This window comes from Periplaneta americana, chromosome 11 (genome assembly GCF_040183065.1).
Source record: "Periplaneta americana isolate PAMFEO1 chromosome 11, P.americana_PAMFEO1_priV1, whole genome shotgun sequence".
NCBI classification, from domain to species: Eukaryota; Metazoa; Arthropoda; class Insecta; order Blattodea; family Blattidae; genus Periplaneta; species Periplaneta americana.
Window position 1 is genome coordinate 81,531,334 of NC_091127.1, and position 18,109 is coordinate 81,549,442.

At 35.1% G+C, this 18,109-nt stretch overlaps 1 protein-coding gene across 3 annotated transcripts in view; it reads left to right on the forward strand.

Moving 5' to 3' along the window:
• Positions 1 to 754: 754 nt before the first annotated feature.
• Positions 755 to 18,109, forward strand: part of LOC138709149 (UNC93-like protein) — a 60,369-nt gene continuing 43,014 nt past the window's right edge. For all 3 annotated transcript variants that reach the window (XM_069839687.1, XM_069839688.1, XM_069839686.1), the window contains exons 1-2: positions 755 to 1,472; positions 14,373 to 14,659. In XM_069839687.1, coding sequence (XP_069695788.1) covers positions 1,027 to 1,472; positions 14,373 to 14,659 — 733 coding nt within the window. In that variant the 5' untranslated portion in view covers positions 755 to 1,026. The remainder of the gene's footprint in view (positions 1,473 to 14,372; positions 14,660 to 18,109) is intronic.

The following is an 18,109-nucleotide window of genomic DNA, read 5'->3' on the forward strand; positions in this document are numbered from 1 at the left end:
CGGTTTCATAAATTGTTTCTCTTGCGTTTTTGAGTTTAGAAGAAAATTAAACAAGCTAAAACATAATTAAACTGAAAATTATAAGAAATCTATTGTCAGTATTTGACACAACTTATAAACGAGTACTTTACTTTTAAACTGTAGATTGATTAGTTAAAATTAGAATTATGGTTTATTTAACGATGCTCGCAACTGCAGAGGTTATATCAGCGTCGCCGGTTTGCCAGAATTTTGTCCCGTAGGAGTTCTTTTACATGCCAGTAAATCTACTGACATGAGCCTGTCGCATTTAAACACACTTAAATGCCATCGATCTCGGCCGGGATCGAACCCGCAACCTCTAGCATAGAAAGCATAGAAGGGCAGCGCTTTATTAACTACGCTACCGAGGGCGACTAGGAGATTAATTGATTAGTCCTATCATACTACAAATGTATATATATATATATATATATATATATATATATATATATATTCCCCTTCTTTCAACGTTCATTATGATGATTTATGCTATGATTTACGATTTGAAGACTCTAACTTACTATTTCTGTCCTGCTTAATATTTCAAATAATAAAATAAATCGTCAACTTATTGACTAATTTACACTGGAATATTTCTTGTTATTGTGTTTTTAGATATCGAGTTGGACATTCGCCATTCGTTTAATTGAAACGATTGATAAGTTTTGTGATAAGCTTACGAATGTCATATAAAAATAAAGGAGGAATCGTCACGATAGTTAATTTTATTGTGAATGCGCTTCTAGACACTATTTAGCTCTCAGAGCATTTCAAATTGTCACGCGAAATTAACAACTTGTTTGAAACATCATCACGTCTAAGAGATTGCATTGTATGAATTTAACCTTCTAACAAAGCTAATCTCACCGTCATTAAAGAGAGGTTTTGTTTAAGGTTACGTGCGTAAGTCGGTGTAATTAAATGTGAAAATCATGTACACTTAAACGTCGTGGTATCTTTGATATAGTGTTAAATAATACACTGTGGAAGTGCTCGTACTTAAGTATGTCTGTTCCAAATGACACGACGTGTGGGGCTACGGTACAAAGTGGAAATAGCATTCTGCCTCACAATAATAAAAGTAATTTTATATGTGAAACGGACGAAGGGAAAACAGAAGAGGACTTAAACATGAAGTCGCCAGATATTTTACAAGAATCTCAGTTTCCAAAAACCCATAGTGGTGAAAATCACAAACCAACAGAAAACCAAAATAATACAAATATATTACAAAATCTAAGTGGAAAGAATAAGTGGAATAAGAAATTTCACTTAATTCTAGATGTACTGATGGTCAGTCTTGCGTTTATGGTGCACTTCACTGCATTTATAGGTACTAGCAATCTACAGAGCTCAGTAAATGCCGCTGAAGGACTGGGCACCACATCCCTCATGACGATCTACGTGGGAATGTCTGTGTCTTCAATCTTTTTACCAGTTGTTTTGATCAAGTACGTAATTATTTTAAATTGTTACAAACTGTATCGCGCAGTGTAGTTCTATTTGTATTATGTACTACTGTGTACATTTGGAAGGTATCCAACATAATCAATCGTTCATTGAGATTGTTTCCATTCATAGACCGAGCCTTCGTCATTTCAAATGGGGACAGATAACTCGCTGCCAATATTTAAAATACTAGCTGCGTGAATGGTTCTGTATATTATTGTAAAATATTTTACTTTTAATAATTTGATACTATTATTACTAGAGACCGGATTTTAAAGGGAATCCCTTTTTTTCAACACGAAACATGAAATAATTAATTACGATGCTCAAAACTATCTTCCACCGAACAAATTATGTGATTTTGACTTCCTTTTTTTTCTTTTTTAGTCCATATTACCTTTTTCCCCCTTTCTTTAAAAACTTATCTTATTTTGGTTCTTTTTGGACAGAATATCACAAACATTTAGATAATTTTCCTACTATATTTTTTTCCGATAGACCTATAACTTCCTGAGCAAGCGAAAATAAATGTCGTTCTTCTTCTGATTCCAGACATGAAAAACGAATAAAGTATGATGATTTAGAGTTCAGGATAAAAATAAAATTTTCACCTCTGGTTTCAGTTGATGTTGAGCGGTCATTTTCTGTTTATAAAGACATTCTGCATTCAAAGAGGCAGTATCATATTGAAACATATTGAAATGTTGAATGTGATCAAATGCAACACTTTCCTTATGTTGTGAAGCGATAAATATAAGCTTGTGTGTGCTATGCGTATCCATGAATTTGCTGAAGTGTGTTTTCAATTAAAATAGTACCTTTTTGAGGGAGTAATATAGTCCTTTTTGAAGTCTTTTTTTTCACTGTATCAAATACAATACTTTCCTTATATTGTGAAGAGATAAATGTAAGATTGTGTGTGCCATGTATTTCCATGAATGTGCTGAAGTGTGTTTTGGGGAGTAATATAGTCCTTTTTCAAGTCCTTTTTTTGGCTGTAATTTTCCCTTTTTGTCCTTTTTTGATGAAAAATTTTCCCTTTAAAATTCAGTCTCTAGTTATTACTGTTCATGTATTATAAGTGTACATTTTTGTCACTAGTTGTTGCATTCAAAAAATAATTTTCATTGAAGAAAAATCCTCACACCCGTCATCTTTAGTTCAGTCTAATAAGACATTCTCTCTCTCTCTCTCTCTCTCTCTCTCTCTCTCTCTCTCTCTCTACAATTTGAACTTGCAGTCTGTTTCTCACATCTGTCCATAGATTTCTCATTGATGAAATTCGCGCTCATCTGCGGAATTACTAATATATTTCGAGCAGTCGATTTGCTAAATTATTATATTATCCATTTCTCGTCTGTCGACATGTTTAGTGAGCTCTTTTATGACTTTCGTAAGCCACCAACGTAGTTCAGGCGGCAAGCGGATTGGTCTACTGATACGAAGCTGCAAATGGACCTGGGTTCGATTCCCGTTTGGACTGATTATCTGGTACGAAATTTTTTCGAGGGTTTTCCTTAACCCTAAGGTAAATGTATGATAATTTATGGGAAATCATAATTCTCACTTCGACAAAATACCATCTCCATATCACCAATTTCATCGGCGCTAAATAATCTAGTAGTTGATACAGTGTCGTTGAAATAGTATATCGCTGATAATTTAACGACACACTATATAAACTTTCGTGATAATTTCAGTAAAACATTGTTTTAGTTTCTTTTGACCCATTTTAAATGCATTCATCCAACCAGTATGCAAGACAATAATGACTGCAAAGATTGGTTTATTAGTGCCAGGATATTATTAAGAAAACATCAATCTGTATTTTAATATGCATACAAATCTAATTATAATATTGGAGTGCATATTACGGTACCCACATATAGCCAGTAACAAAGATTTTGCTTAAGAATTCAAGAGAAAAAGAAAAAAAAATTTTTTTTGCAGACAGTGTCACATGATTTCGAAAAAAAAAAAAAACTCTCAATTTTTTCATCTCCTCACCAAATCAGTGTTTATTAGAAGTTACTTTAAATTTATTTTGGATTCATAAAATCAGAATATTTTGAAGTCCTGGAGAAACATTGTTGGAACGTGAAAAAAGTTCTTTAAAATCTTAGCATTTTCAACAATTCAAAACATGTGGCATCCTAGTTTGTATCCATAGATTATAGGTGTACTTCTGTACGTAGTGTAGGGCTTATGTTATTCCATGGGATGTGTGATTTTAAATGAACGAATAGTACGCCTACTGGGGATATAGGTCTACAGCTTATGGGTCACATAATCACGGAATATCAGATGTTTTGTCTGAATCTGTGGCAGAGGGCCTGTGTGACGTCATCATTTCAAGATGTCTGATATTACAGATACTTATCTCTTTTTTTCTCTTGTAACTTGTTTCAAATCAGTTCTACGACAATTGTCCTAATGAACTTTCTTTCCTAATAAGATAAAGAATACAAAATGTTACTATACATTTTTGATATCTTTAACGCATTCTGCGATATCTCCGAATGTGTGGGAACTAATTGAATGACCATGAAATAATTGCTTGACTTATCTATAAAATACACTAATTGTTATTTATTATCAAAATACTGCTATAAGGTTTTAAGGTCATCTTCTGAGTCCCATAGTCATTGTCACAGATTTATTCATCGCAATCGCACTTACAGCTCTGCGTACCTTATACTAGACATTCACAATTTATGGCAGTTGCCAGTTGGAGAAATGAGATCGAGTCGTCAGATGAAAATGATGTGTGAAATCTTGAGAGCACACACGAGAAGGCAGGTCAAAAGTTATTCTGAACTCCTTGTACAGGGTGTTTGACTTTAGCCGTTCATTTTTTGCGTAGGCGACCTAAGTAACAGTCAAGACATATGGGAGGTATTTAATGGGTAGGATTCAGTCGAGTCTACAGTTACATCTGAACTGTAGCAGATACTGGACGACCAAAATGAAATCCTGCATTATTCTTGTATTTGCTGTGATGTTTGCATGCGTATATCTGTCCCAAACTATGCCGGACGAGTGCGTGCGACGCTGCACCATAGAGTAACTTACGCGTCCGTGTGTGGTAGCGACGGAATCACGTACAACAACGCATGTATACTGCGGACAGAGAAGAGTGTCACCACAAAGATGTTCATGTCGAGTACGAAGGTATGTGCATACAGACTTCAATCACGTCCCAGTCTTCTTCAAACCCGCCTGAGCTTTAAAGCAACTATTAATATTAGAGGAGAAAAATTCGCTCAGGCGCCAGGGATCGAACCCGAGTCTTTGGTTCTACGTACCAAGAACTCTCACCATTGAACTACGCCGAAGTTCAATCCACAGCACCGGATCGAACCCCTCTCCTCCAGTGTTTTTCTCTTTGTGGCCTGACTCCAAGTTGGGCATGTATGTTGACATTTTATATTAAGTCCTCTGCCATTATACAAGGAGCGCACTCAGGTCTCTAATATTAATTGTTACCATAACAGATGTATTCTGTAGGACCAAAGAAATAATAATCTTTACGTAGATTCTTCGAGCAGCAGTGCATATAACTATACAAATTACTGTACATATTACTGTGGAATCCCGGCCACCAAGTCACTCAACTGAGTGCGCTTCTTGTATAATGGCAGATGACAATATAAAATGTCGACATACATGCCCAACTTGGAGTCGGGCCAAAAAAGGGAAAACACTGGAGGAGAGGCGTTCTATCCGGTGCTGTGGATTGAACTTCGGCATAGTTAAATGGTGAGAGTTCTTAGTACATAGAACTAAAGACCCGGGTTCGATCCCCGGCACCGGAGCAAATTTTTCTCCTCTAATATTAGGCCTAATTGTTACAATAACAGATGTATTCTGAAAGACCAAAATAATATTAATAATAATCTTTACGTAGATTTAAAGCAACTGTTTACGATAAAAAGAAATTTCTGAATTTGTACAGTTTTTCACTAAGAAGTATCTTATGGAATGTTTGATGTCCAGTTTTATGCTTAAAAATACATTTAATGATGAACATAAATTTTATTAAATAAAATACTCTGCATGATTAAAAAAATGGTTTCATAGGCGGAATCAGAAGTGGATATAATGTTCACTGACGTCATAACGTGAATGTTAACTAATTTTAGTGTTCGTATGATAAAAACACGTAGTCACCGGCGTAACTCTGTCGGCTAAGGCGCTTGCCTACCGATCCGGAGTTGCGCTCGGGTTCGATTTCCGTTTGGGCTGATTACCTGGTTGGGTTTTTTCGAGGTTTTCCCCAACCGTGAGACAAATGTCAGGTAAGCTATGGCGAATCCTCGAACTCATCTCGCCAAATATCATCGATCACCAATCTCATCGACGCTAAACAACCTCGTAGTTGATACAGCGTCGTTAAATAACCAAGTTAAAAAAATAAAATACAAAAACACGTGCTGTCAAACTATTATGTTACCGGTAATTATTTATTTTCTTTATCCTTTTCAACGTTTATTCCAGACTTGAATAATGTTCTGTCTAGTCATTTGCTCTTCTTACAGTTTCTATAACATAGTTTTCTTAATATTCAACTTATATCTAATCCTTCAAATTAATTATTTGTTTTGTTTCATTCGGAATAAGCAACGTATCTTTAAAGAACAGGTAGCGCAGAATTTTAACACAATGTATTAATTTATTTCAATATATTTTGAACATGTCACACCTAGTGACACTACCAAGCTGGGTAGATCAAGAAAAAAGTTGGATTCAGACTGTGACAGACCATGGGTCTAAGACAGGCCTGCACAAGGTTTGCGCTCTCCGAGCTGGCTCACAGCTCATGAGCGGAATGCAGATATTAGCTGCGCTCTGTATAAGGGTGGACTGGAAGAAGGGGTGATCTCGTACAAAATATACACAAAAGGAAGTACTATTACGAGTGCTTATGAAATGAATTCCCTTTCAGTGTTTGCAAAACTATCTTGGACTATTATTAACTAATAAAGAAATATTTATTTTACAGAAATAATAGAAATTCTATAGCTACTTAAATGTACAATATCATTTTGTTATAGTTTTATTTATCAGTACATCAAAACGAGGTTTTATGCTGTTTGCAGCTGAAAGGAACAGTAGCCTACTGATCATAATGAAACATCAGTTACAGACGTTCGATGTCTGCCTTTATTAAAGTTGATTATAGAAAACAGTTGCTCACAAATATAAATGTTGAGTCAAACATAGCAATCATTTTCACAGTCAGCCTGTGTAGTCGTGGATATTATTGCTAATGTTTAGTCTTGTAAGACTCAACCAGGCTAGTAGTATTATTCAAACGATATTTAGCCCATAGGTCACATTGAAGATCAATAAGTTCGAGCTGTAAATCGTTAAATGTTAAATGTTATGTTCCGTCTTTTAGATTCCTCCATACTGTACTGTAGCAGTGGATAAGCAACGTGAAACAGTTACTGAGAATAGGCCTACACACTGCACTCCACTAGATAGCTGAGTGGTCGTTTCCCTCTCCTCTACCTATAGCAAGTCTGTCATTCTGACGTATCTTCCTCTCCGTTTCGGCGAGCGGTAAACACCGCTCTCCCGCTCCGAAGGAGCGCGCGCGCTCGTTGAGTGCTGTTTGTGCAGGCCTGGTCTAAGACATACGAGATCGATAACAACCCGCATGAAGTTGAACGATGTCGACATAGTTTGCTTACTGAAACATCTTATATTTAATTTTTCTTTCGTTATATTTTTACTTTTACTCTTACGCGCTTCAAAGACTCTAACCTTGAATGGTTACCGACGGTAATATTCGTGCTTTTATAGCTGCTGCTGTGGAACATTCTTGTTCACATGATGTTACAATGGACTGCATTATGTATTTCCATTTTAAAGTATAGTTTTCGTTAGAATATTATAGAATCATCTGAATTCGAATTTCGTAATTTAAAAGTACGAAAGGAAGGACAGAGTATCGTACCCTCTCAGGCAGTCGAAACATTCATACGAACACATCGCTCCAGCTAAGAGCCATGAACTATGTATCCTCGAGAGATCCGCATATTATAAATCAGGCATACCTAAACCCTGCACACTGTGCAGTCGCGCACAATGCGCAGTAGTCTCTGTGGGATGTGCACTTTCTATTCCCCTACCTGGAAGGAGTGAATCGCCTTGGAGGGGAACGCAGAAGGGCTATACAGACTTGCAACAGCATATCAGCTTTTCTTTCAGTAACGCAGTTTCAGTACGGGTGCTGATTTGGCTGTATCTGTGAATGAGTTATGATAAATAAAGTGAGGAGTTCACAGATAACGAAGAAGAGAAATTACGAATAATATAACATAATTGTTATAATGTTTTCCTCAGCCAACAATAATTATTTTAAAATGAAAGGCTTTCATCAGCCCATGTCGAGGTAATAGTGTTGTGACAGTTTAGATCAGATTAGTAAAGTTCTCAAAATATGATATTGATATGATATGATATTGTGAGCGCTTATTTCTCTCACGGCAAAACGTACTTGACAACGACGTTATTTTGGAATCTGTACTAACACAGCCATCAAAGATTAGACGACTTACGACTTTCATTTCATAAGCTGGTAAGAATATAGAGAATATAGTGAGGAATACATGTGAGGCTCTTGAGGTTATAAGGAGCGAAGAAAGCAACTATTTGCAAGGCGGAAAATTTTTCTGGAAAAATATATAATGACTGCATTATGCTAATATACTTGTATTAATAAATTTTTAAACGTGACATAAATAGAATATCGTCGCTTCACAGCTTGTGAACTACATTTTTAATTTCTTTCAGTAACGTTCCCAACTTGTCGATACTTGTTCTCAACGTTTTCCAAATAAACTATATGCGAATTTAAATTCTAAGCTTAATTTATATTATTTATTAATATTACTGTTAATTTATATTGACATACAGCAAGGAAATTATTACAGTGTAAAAACTTCACAATGTCCTACTGCATGTAATTAATTGGGAGCGTAATATTTTCTTCAACATTTGTGTACCAATGGTCCCAATAAATAATAATGCTCGACGAACAATGAAAGAGTAAGGTCTATTACTTTAAAATAATTAGTACCTACTACGTAAAATGAAATACTTGTTTGTTTTTTTTTTTGTTTCGAAATTATTGCAATATTTTTTTCTTCAAATACTATATAAAATCATATTAATAAATTATGCTTTATAAACCACTACTTTGTGAAGTATAACTGAGTAAGCCTAAAGTTTCTTGTATTACAATAATTGTCAAGTATAGACACTGATAATAACCGTGTTTTTTTCCTTCTGCTAAGTGTGTTTATAATGTCCAAATGTCTATTTAATCCAACCCTAGAAGCGCAGAATAGATTATTGTACACCCCTCCAGCTAAGAACGGATAAGAGCAACGCTCGAATGATGCAGTCTGCACAGACCGGCGATTCGCGCACAAAACTGCACATTTAGTCTGATTTCTGGCATGCCTGTTATAAATTATTGTTTCTGTACTCAGATGCATCATATGAATTAATATATCAATCAGTCCACGAACCCATGTCTATTCATTATTTAGCTGTTCTCAATCGTTACTTAAACTAAAATAAAAGCTCTGCGAATTAGAGAATTTCAAAGACAAAACGTAATGTGTTCACCCCTAGTCGTGTTGTACGTGATGTCTAAAACAATTTATGAACGGCTTGAGTCAGACACCCTGTACATTTCAGGTCGTGTTAGTACCTTCCATTTATTCACCAGACACTGATGCTTTTATCATTCCACTTTGGTTGTCACAAATTTTCCCACCAGGCAGCACGTTTGTCACAGGAGTTAGAACTAATAGAAGTTTTATAAAGTTCAATCGTACATTCTCAAGTTCAGGGTTTACGAAAGTAAATGAATCATTAGGCCTTCATGCTCTTTCAGGGTAGTGATGTTCTGGGTGCTTTAAAGATAAAGGAAAACTATCTTTCTGGTAAGCATTGGTGACTGCAGAAGATAAAGCTCTTGACGCTTTGGGAAGAATTGAGTGTTTAGATCAATTTCAAAATGAAGATAAGCAACGGATATAACGATTCATTTGTGAAGTTTACTCGCCAGGAAGAAAGATTTCGGACATTGGTGGATTTTTACAAGAAAGGAACTGTAAATTGAACACCTGCCACCAACAAGATCCTATCTAACACAATATGTCTTAAGGACTCATTACCAGGCTGATCAACAACATCAAAATCTTTCAGTACCGTCAAAATTTGGTTAGGAGTTGTCAGAGAATCAATACTCTTCTACTATGAATACGCTTCCATGTGCACCAGAATCGATAATGGAAATGGTACGTTGTGCCGAAAATTTCAAATACTTATAAGGAGTGCTGTCATGGTAATTCTTTTCTTGGCCATACGCCCCACCCCATGTTTTCTCCCTTGAAATACATTTTACTCTTCTTTATCCGACTGTCATTTAATGATTTTTTTAATATTAAAGAAGAAGTAAAGAAATTGTTTTGCTTTACATTTTAATTGTACGACAAGTTTGATTTTGATTTAAAGAATACACCATGTAGCACCACCGTAGATGCACACTTGTCTGGATGAATCTTGGAGTGTGTATTTGCAGCATTTTTTGTTTTTAAACCATTATTTTATATAATTCTGGATTCCAGTGCTGCAGAGGTGGAAAATTTTTGTTTATGAACTTCAAACAAAATACATTAGGAACAGCAAGAGATGATCTAAGATCTGTACAGATCTCCACGTACAAAATTTAGGCACCCATATGCCGTATGGCTCCATGCAGACAAAATTTTTTTCCCCCTATATGATTAATTGAAAAAATTGTAGGTTCCCATACGATGTATGGCCCCGTATGACCTCCATGATAGCACTGCCTATAAGATACACAGAACTGTGTATGTGCGATGGTGATGAAGAAATCTGTTACAATGTCAATGCAGACGATGATGAACGAAGATGACTTTTAAAACCTTATTGCAGGTATTTTGGTAATAAATAAAATTATTAGTGTACTTTATAGATACGTCAAGTAATTATTTTCATGGTCATTCAATTAATTCTCTACGTTCAGTGATATAGCAGAAACGATGAAATATATAAAAAAATGAATAACAATCTTTTTTATTCTTTATTAGGAACAAAAACGTCCATTAGGACAATTTATTGTCGTAGAACCGATCTGAAACAAGTTACAGAGAAAAAAAGATAGGTGTCTGTAATTTCAGAAATCTTGAAATGATGACGTCACACAGATCATACTATTCCATTCCTTCATTTAAAGTCTCACGGACTAGGGTAATATTAACATATTATGCCTCTGCACTAACACATGCGAATAGTATCTATATCTTAATATACAAAATTGAATGTGGGTATGTATGTATGTATGTATGTATGTATGTATGTATGTATGTATGTATGTATGTATGTATGTATGTATGTATGTATGTATGTATGTATGTATGTATGTATGTATGTATGTATGTATGTATGTATGTATGTATGTATGTATGTATGTATGTATGTATGTATGTATGTATGTATGTATGTATGTATGTATGTATGTATGTATGTATGTGTGTATGTTCTCTATACAAATCTGCACGCTTTGACCGATATGTGCCAAAGTTTGTACATTTAACCTTCATAATCAGGAGAAGAACATAGGCTACATTAAAATTGTGCAAATGGAAGTTAAACTAATTAAAAATATAAAAAATAAAAATAAATAGATCAAAATTCATGTATAATATTAAAATGCAAAATCTTCTACAGTCAGTTGTTTTTTATTATTGTCTGTTGTATTCAACATGACTTTCACGAGGCCTTGGAAATTTTAACACGAAATTAAATTACATTGTTGTTACACATCATGAAGGCTAAAACTAGATAATTCATGCAATAAGTATCTTTACGTAGTCCAGGACCGTATTATGAATTCCTCGATGCAGTTTTGTAGATAGTGAGCAGACTGTTTTATACAACTGAATTATAGAATTCTTTGAAACTACAAGGATTGCTACCACATAGTTTACTTAATATTGAATAACTAATAGTACTATTGCGAAATATTAACCCACCAAAATTATGCACGAATAAGAATTGGTGTGAAAAACTCATATGAAACGTAAAAGAATTGGCAATATTAACTTCAAAAAGAAAAGGAGATGTTTTTATTCCACGTATTGCTAGAATACTCATTCAATTTTAAGCAACTGCAATTTCAATGCCACTAACATTTGTAAGGGCCATATTAAAATGAAGGTCAAGGACAAACGCTCAAAGTTGCAGACATTAACTTAAAAACTGCGTGTTTTTCACATCCTCAACTATATTTTATACAAAGAAGTGAAAAAAAATTTACACATATCAATAAGCAATTCAATGATACTTTTGTCATGTTGTTAATGTAGTATATGAATGTACATAAGGCCACTGAAAATAACATTGTATTAATTCTCAAAATATTGTTGTTCGCGTCCGAAAATGTGTTGTTGCGAAATTATATCTGTATAATCACGTTGAAAATTTAGTATGTTAAGCGTTGTGGAAATAAAAATCTCTTGATTTCTAAAATACCGGTAGGCCTATACGTTTCTCAGAATATTAGTCTTTATGTTAAAAGATGACTTATTGCGAGTTTATATTGTATCTGTATTCTGTGTATAAAATTAGAATGGGTAAATTAGGGTCTGTTGGACAGTCGGGCATGTTGGAAACTTTGTACTTTAATGTGTTACCTCGCCACTTGTGGGCACCACATTCTGCTAGAAGTCAATGACTGAAATAGCCACGAGTGGGGCTACTTCAGTCATTGACTTCTAGCAGAATGTGGTGCCCACAAGTGGCGAAGTAACACGTTACAGTACAAAGTTTCCAACATGCTCGACTGTCCAACAGACCCTAATTTACCCCTAATATAATATGTTCTGAATTTATGAGATATAGTTTCAAGTTATATTAAAAAAAACTGGGTACCGTAAAATGGGGTGAATAGGATCAGTGGGGGTGAATAGGATCAAAACTTATTCTTGGTTATAAAGTTTGTTATAAACTGTACTTGAGCGGGATCACAGTCATTGGTTACTATTATTGTTCTAGTAAGCAATGACTGTCTTCCTGCTCAATTGCAGTTTATAACAAACTTTATAACCAAGAATAAAGTTTTGATCCTATTCACCCCCACTGATCCTATTCACCCCATTTTACGGTATGATATAAGTGGGTGTACAGCAGTCAAGATGTAAACAATCTTCCAATATAAATTAAATTATATATGTATATATTGATTCGATGCTGAAACTGATCAGAAAGAGGAGAAGGAATTATATTTTCGTTGGGTTTTACTTTGTTTATAGTTTGATTTTTCTATTACTTTATTTGTATTTCTGGAGGTGTGGAAGAGAAGGCCTAATGGCCTTAACTATACCAGAATAAATAAATAAGTAAGTAAATAAATAAATAAATAAATAAACAAACAAACAAATAAGTAAATTTATATGTATATATATATATATATATATATATATATATATATATAAATTTAAAACAGCAGTTTAACGTCAGGCACATGATGAAACGTTTTCTTTTTGGTGCCTGATTTACAACTGTTTTAAATTAAGTTAACCCTGGCAGGCATTTGGCTAAGGACTTCATTAATTCATGTAAGTGACGTTAAGTAAAGATTCATCTTTATGGGCGAAGAAAGCTTAGTAAAGACAATTTGTTTTGGTTGTGTATAGTTAGGTTTCCGAGATTTCCGAAAATTTAATAAACAGTTTAATTAAAAATAGAAGCAGAAAGGAAAACCCGGGCAACGCCGGGTGCTTTCAGCTAGTATAATATATTTTAAAGATGAATCAGTAAGACTTTCACTAGAAAGTTGTTACAAATATGATATTTCACTTGTTTTATTAAAATTTTAACGATCAAATCCAAGAAGGGTAAAATTAATTAGTTCTCCCATGAAGTGTTCATGGAAATATGTTTAGTTCTCAAGTAATTATTGTTATGTTCTGGTATATTCAACAAATTGAGTGAAAACGGAGATAAGAATTCATGATTTATATAAATTATTTACGATCATAAAGATAATATTTTAATGGTGACTTTGTCAAAAATATGGGCTTGTTAGCGCTGTAGACTATATTTCAAGCCAACAAAATTAACCACTTCGTTTTAAAATCTTTTTAACGAGAGGTTTTTCGTACTCTAGTACCATTTTGTGGCTTATTTCGACCTCACACGGTAGAACTGGGATGACATACAGTCGCCACTACATCAGATCTCCATGATCGACAATATAGGAAATCACAGCGATAACGGACATACATCCATGCCCTAGGCGAGATTCGAACCCATGACAATGCCCTACATGCAACGACAAAACTGAGATAAAATAGCTTTTGTAACTATGACAATAGCTGTTCTAGTATATATCAATGATGCCATATATGGTAATAATTCAGTAATTATAACTCTGAGTAAAATACAGTTACATAAATTTATATAGGCGCTCTTTTCCCTTCTAGCAATATAAGTAGGATATAGAAAAGAAGCTGTTACAGTTGCTCAATATATTTTGTTCCTGCAATTGAATGGTTCAGAACCATAGTATAGTAGTATAGTATAGTATAATGGGCCAAGCACCATTTACTGAAACCATAGAAAACAAGGGTTAAAATGACGTTATCACCATAATTCGATGGAAACATATAGCAAGTAATATAAAGTATACACATTCAAACTAAATGATATGCCAATCTTCATTAAACTTTGGTATTCACTTAACTTTAACCCTTGCTTTCTCCGTTTTTAATAAATGGCGCTTGGCCCACTATGGCTCTGAACCCTTCAATTCATGTAATTTGTAACCGTGAAAATGAAAAATGACATGTGTTTAGGTGGCTGGGATGTAAGTGGACTCTGGTGCTCACAATGGTTGCCTACATCCCTTATATTGTTGCACAAGTGTACGCAAGATTTTACACTTTGATACCTGCCGCCTTCCTAGTTGGTATGGGAGCTGGGCCCCTATGGTGCGTGCAAGGCGTCTACATTAATACTGTAGCTGAAGTCTATTCTGAGCTTGTTGGTCTTCCAACAGGAACAATACTCGCTAGATTTTTTGGCATCTTCTTCATGCTCTACCAGACTTCCGAAATCTGGGGTAACCTCATTTCATCTGTAGGTAAGATTTAGAAGTGATAAAATGCATGTACGAGTACATTTCAGACTCGCACAGACACTGTCTGAGGAGTCAAGCAATGAGTATGTTGGCGGTGGGTATGTGTTCTAAATACAAGGAATTGTTTACAAATGCCACCTATTGCTTCTTCTCACATTCTCTTGTATGGAGATAAACCACTTGTTGGTAAATTGTAATCTGTTATCGCGATTAAAAGTACATGTACAGTCTTAGAAAAAAGTTTTTTCGTGTCTCTTAGTGTTGGAAATGGAGAATTGATGCGCGATTTACACGAGCAGGCCTACGTTTGTATGTGTGCTGTCTATATTGACTTCAAGACGAGCTGCTATAAGCCTCTCTTCGTGCTGTTTTTCTAACGTCCGACGAGATCAATTTTTTTTATTAACTTAACTAACGTAACAATTTTTTTTATAGTGGAACAAATTATTTCCCAACTCTGGCTCGACTAGGAGAATAAAAAACTCTTGGAAGATCAATTTTCTTCCCGAATTAAAACAAAGATAAACAAACAAATTAAAGCAAAGTAAAAAAATATACATATGAACCTAATACCACAGTCTAGTACAGTCATGTCAATTGATGCGCATAGGCGCAAGCGCGCGCTTTACAGCTCAGGAGAGCCTGAGCGCTTTACAACGGAAAGGAAAGAGACTGACGAAAGAAATAGTATGTGCCGCTTGGTCGAGCTGTATACAGGGATGGCCAGCACTGATTCAATAGATAAAGGGAAGAGAATTTATTAAAACTGTATTCATGTTAATTTTTAGATTTGTCTGAAAAGTATAAGTGCATTATAAGAAAGTTAGTTTTAATTTTAATGCTAATTTTTTCACAAATTTGCTATTTTTTTTATTCAAAAGGAATATTTTCTCAACTTTTTTGATAAAAAAGTGAAATTTTCAGATACAGGCCTATTTATTTAGTAGCCTTACAGGTACTGAAATAATGTTTTCGTAAATCTAATATACCGTAAATACGTATTACTGAATATAGTGTATTAAAATTTTGAAAATATTCGCATGGGAAATGTTTGTAAGGAAATGAATTAACAAAGCAATTACTGCTACATCATAATCAAAAGATATACGTGCCCATGTGTTGTAAAAGTGTCAGCTCTATAGCTTCAGCAGGTTTCGAGAAAATAATTTAATATTCTGATGATAGGAAGTTGCTCACCAATATCACCTTATGGAATATTTTTTTTGGAATATTAGTTACAGTACCTAGGTAACTTTGCTTTGTACTATAATATTGTTTGATTAGTTCAGTGATTACTTTTATAAAGCTAAAGATACCATCAATATCAATTCCAACTTATTATGTCATATTCAATCTCTATTTTTTGGGGTATCACTTTCTTTATAAATGATGTTTCATCCACTTAGTACAGTATAGTTGTACTGCTATGGAATATATGTAAACATTTCTTCTTAACTCTTTATTATGTTATTAACGTTTAAAACATAACTGCAATATTAAGAAATTGGTGTTAGTACTTTTGTTTTACAGACAGTATAGATAATATCAAACAGAAAGAAGCCATATAAAGATAACCACATAAAATTTAACGTTCCGTTTTAAGTTTGTGCACCACTTTTTTCTTAATCCAACAGGCTGCTTATTTCTTCTTCCATACCTAGCGCTTGATGCCCGCGCACGACGTCAAGGTCAGAAAAATGCGCTTGCTTTGACATCACTGGTCTAGTACATACAGTCACGAAGCTTGAGGTGATATTTTGCATCTTTCGCGATACAATGCTCCAAGCGATTAGCAACTCAAAGTACTAGGGACAATAGACTGTGGGATAGTAGCGGTCCTCGTGGTTAGCAACTATAGTTCAACTGTAATTGAACACATATTCCCTACCTATTGAGCTTCGTGACTGTATAATATAGCCTACTAGACTGCACATGTCACCGGCGGCGTCTGTCACTGCCTGGCATCTTCGGGGCATTGCGTTCACCAGATCGCGGAAATAGTTCTGGTCCTCGGCGAGATCTTCCCAGGTAGCCAGAACTTGATCCCATAACTGATCTGGATTTTGAGGTGAATGGTTTTGATATTTGTAGATCGTCTTCTCTTTTTTCAACTCAGCCATACGTGTTCGAAAATGTTCAAATCAGGTGTCTTGCGAGGCCAAGGTATGAGTTCGATCTTGGGCCTTCCTGTGAACTATCTTTGAACATTCATGGCACTGTGCGTGGGGTGGTTATCCTGCTGGAAAATTAAATTTCCTTTAGGATAACTAACTCGGACTGAAGGAAGAAGCACGTTTTCCAAAAATATACAGACAATTCGGTGTCCCAAATCGGCCATCGATGCTCTCTAGCACGCCAGCACCATCGCGAGACATCCAGCCCCAGCATGACAAGCTAAATCTTCCCGATCCCTGCCGTCGTTGGATATAGCGTCGATCATATCTGGTGGCGGTCTCACGATAAACGTTGACGCGTGATTCGCCATCGGAAGGGATGGTTGTTTCGTCGGAGAAAATTACTCTTCCCCAATTGAAACCCATCCAACCGGTTGTGAAAGCTAGGCTGGTCGACAGCATGTTCCTCTGTCAAGGCCTCTTTGGTCGCAGCTCTTCGCGAACGAATATTTACCTCTCTCAAATGGTTGCTAACCGTTCGAGAAGAGCCAGGGAAGTTGACCGCAGCACTTAACTGATTTGCAGAGTGGAACGGGTTCTCTTTGTGAGTTCTGCGAAGGATCTCGTCATTTCCCCGTTGAAATACGCGGACGCCATGTAGAGCGGCGTCTTCCAAACTCCCCATAATTTATATATCTACTTACTTACTTACTTACAAATGGCTTTTAAGGAACCCGAAGGTTCATTGCCGCCCTCACATATATCTATCATCTTTGAAATATGGTCTTCGAAGTCTGTGGAGTTCTTAATGTGAAATATTAAAAATGTTTTCCTTCATGTTTATTCAGTTTAAACTACATAATAAATTACAATCACTTTCGTAGTTACACTTTGTCCATAAATGTTTCTAATTAATAAAAGTTCCATGGAATAAAATTGAGGATCTCAGAGACGCAAACCAGTACTCATAATACGTTCCCAAATGGTTTAACGGACTTGAATAATTAAATTTTAAATAATATGTTGCTCATTGGTTGCAATAGGGGCACAAAAAATTCAAGATTTGAGATAAAAATTTTCTTAGTATTGAAATTAAGAAATCATATGATTAATTAAAAGAATTAAAAAAATAGCGCCTTTATAAGATTCAGTTAATAATAATATCATAAAATGTTTACCTCCTGACTCCCTTGCCGTACTTATGACTATCTTTTGAGTTTTGCTACTGTTATAGTGCGCGCCACCGATTTTGGCATGTGAAATAAGTAATGGAAAGCTTAAGTGCGAGTGTCTAACTTTTGTAGCAATTTATAGGCGATAAAGCTGGCACTTGTGATTG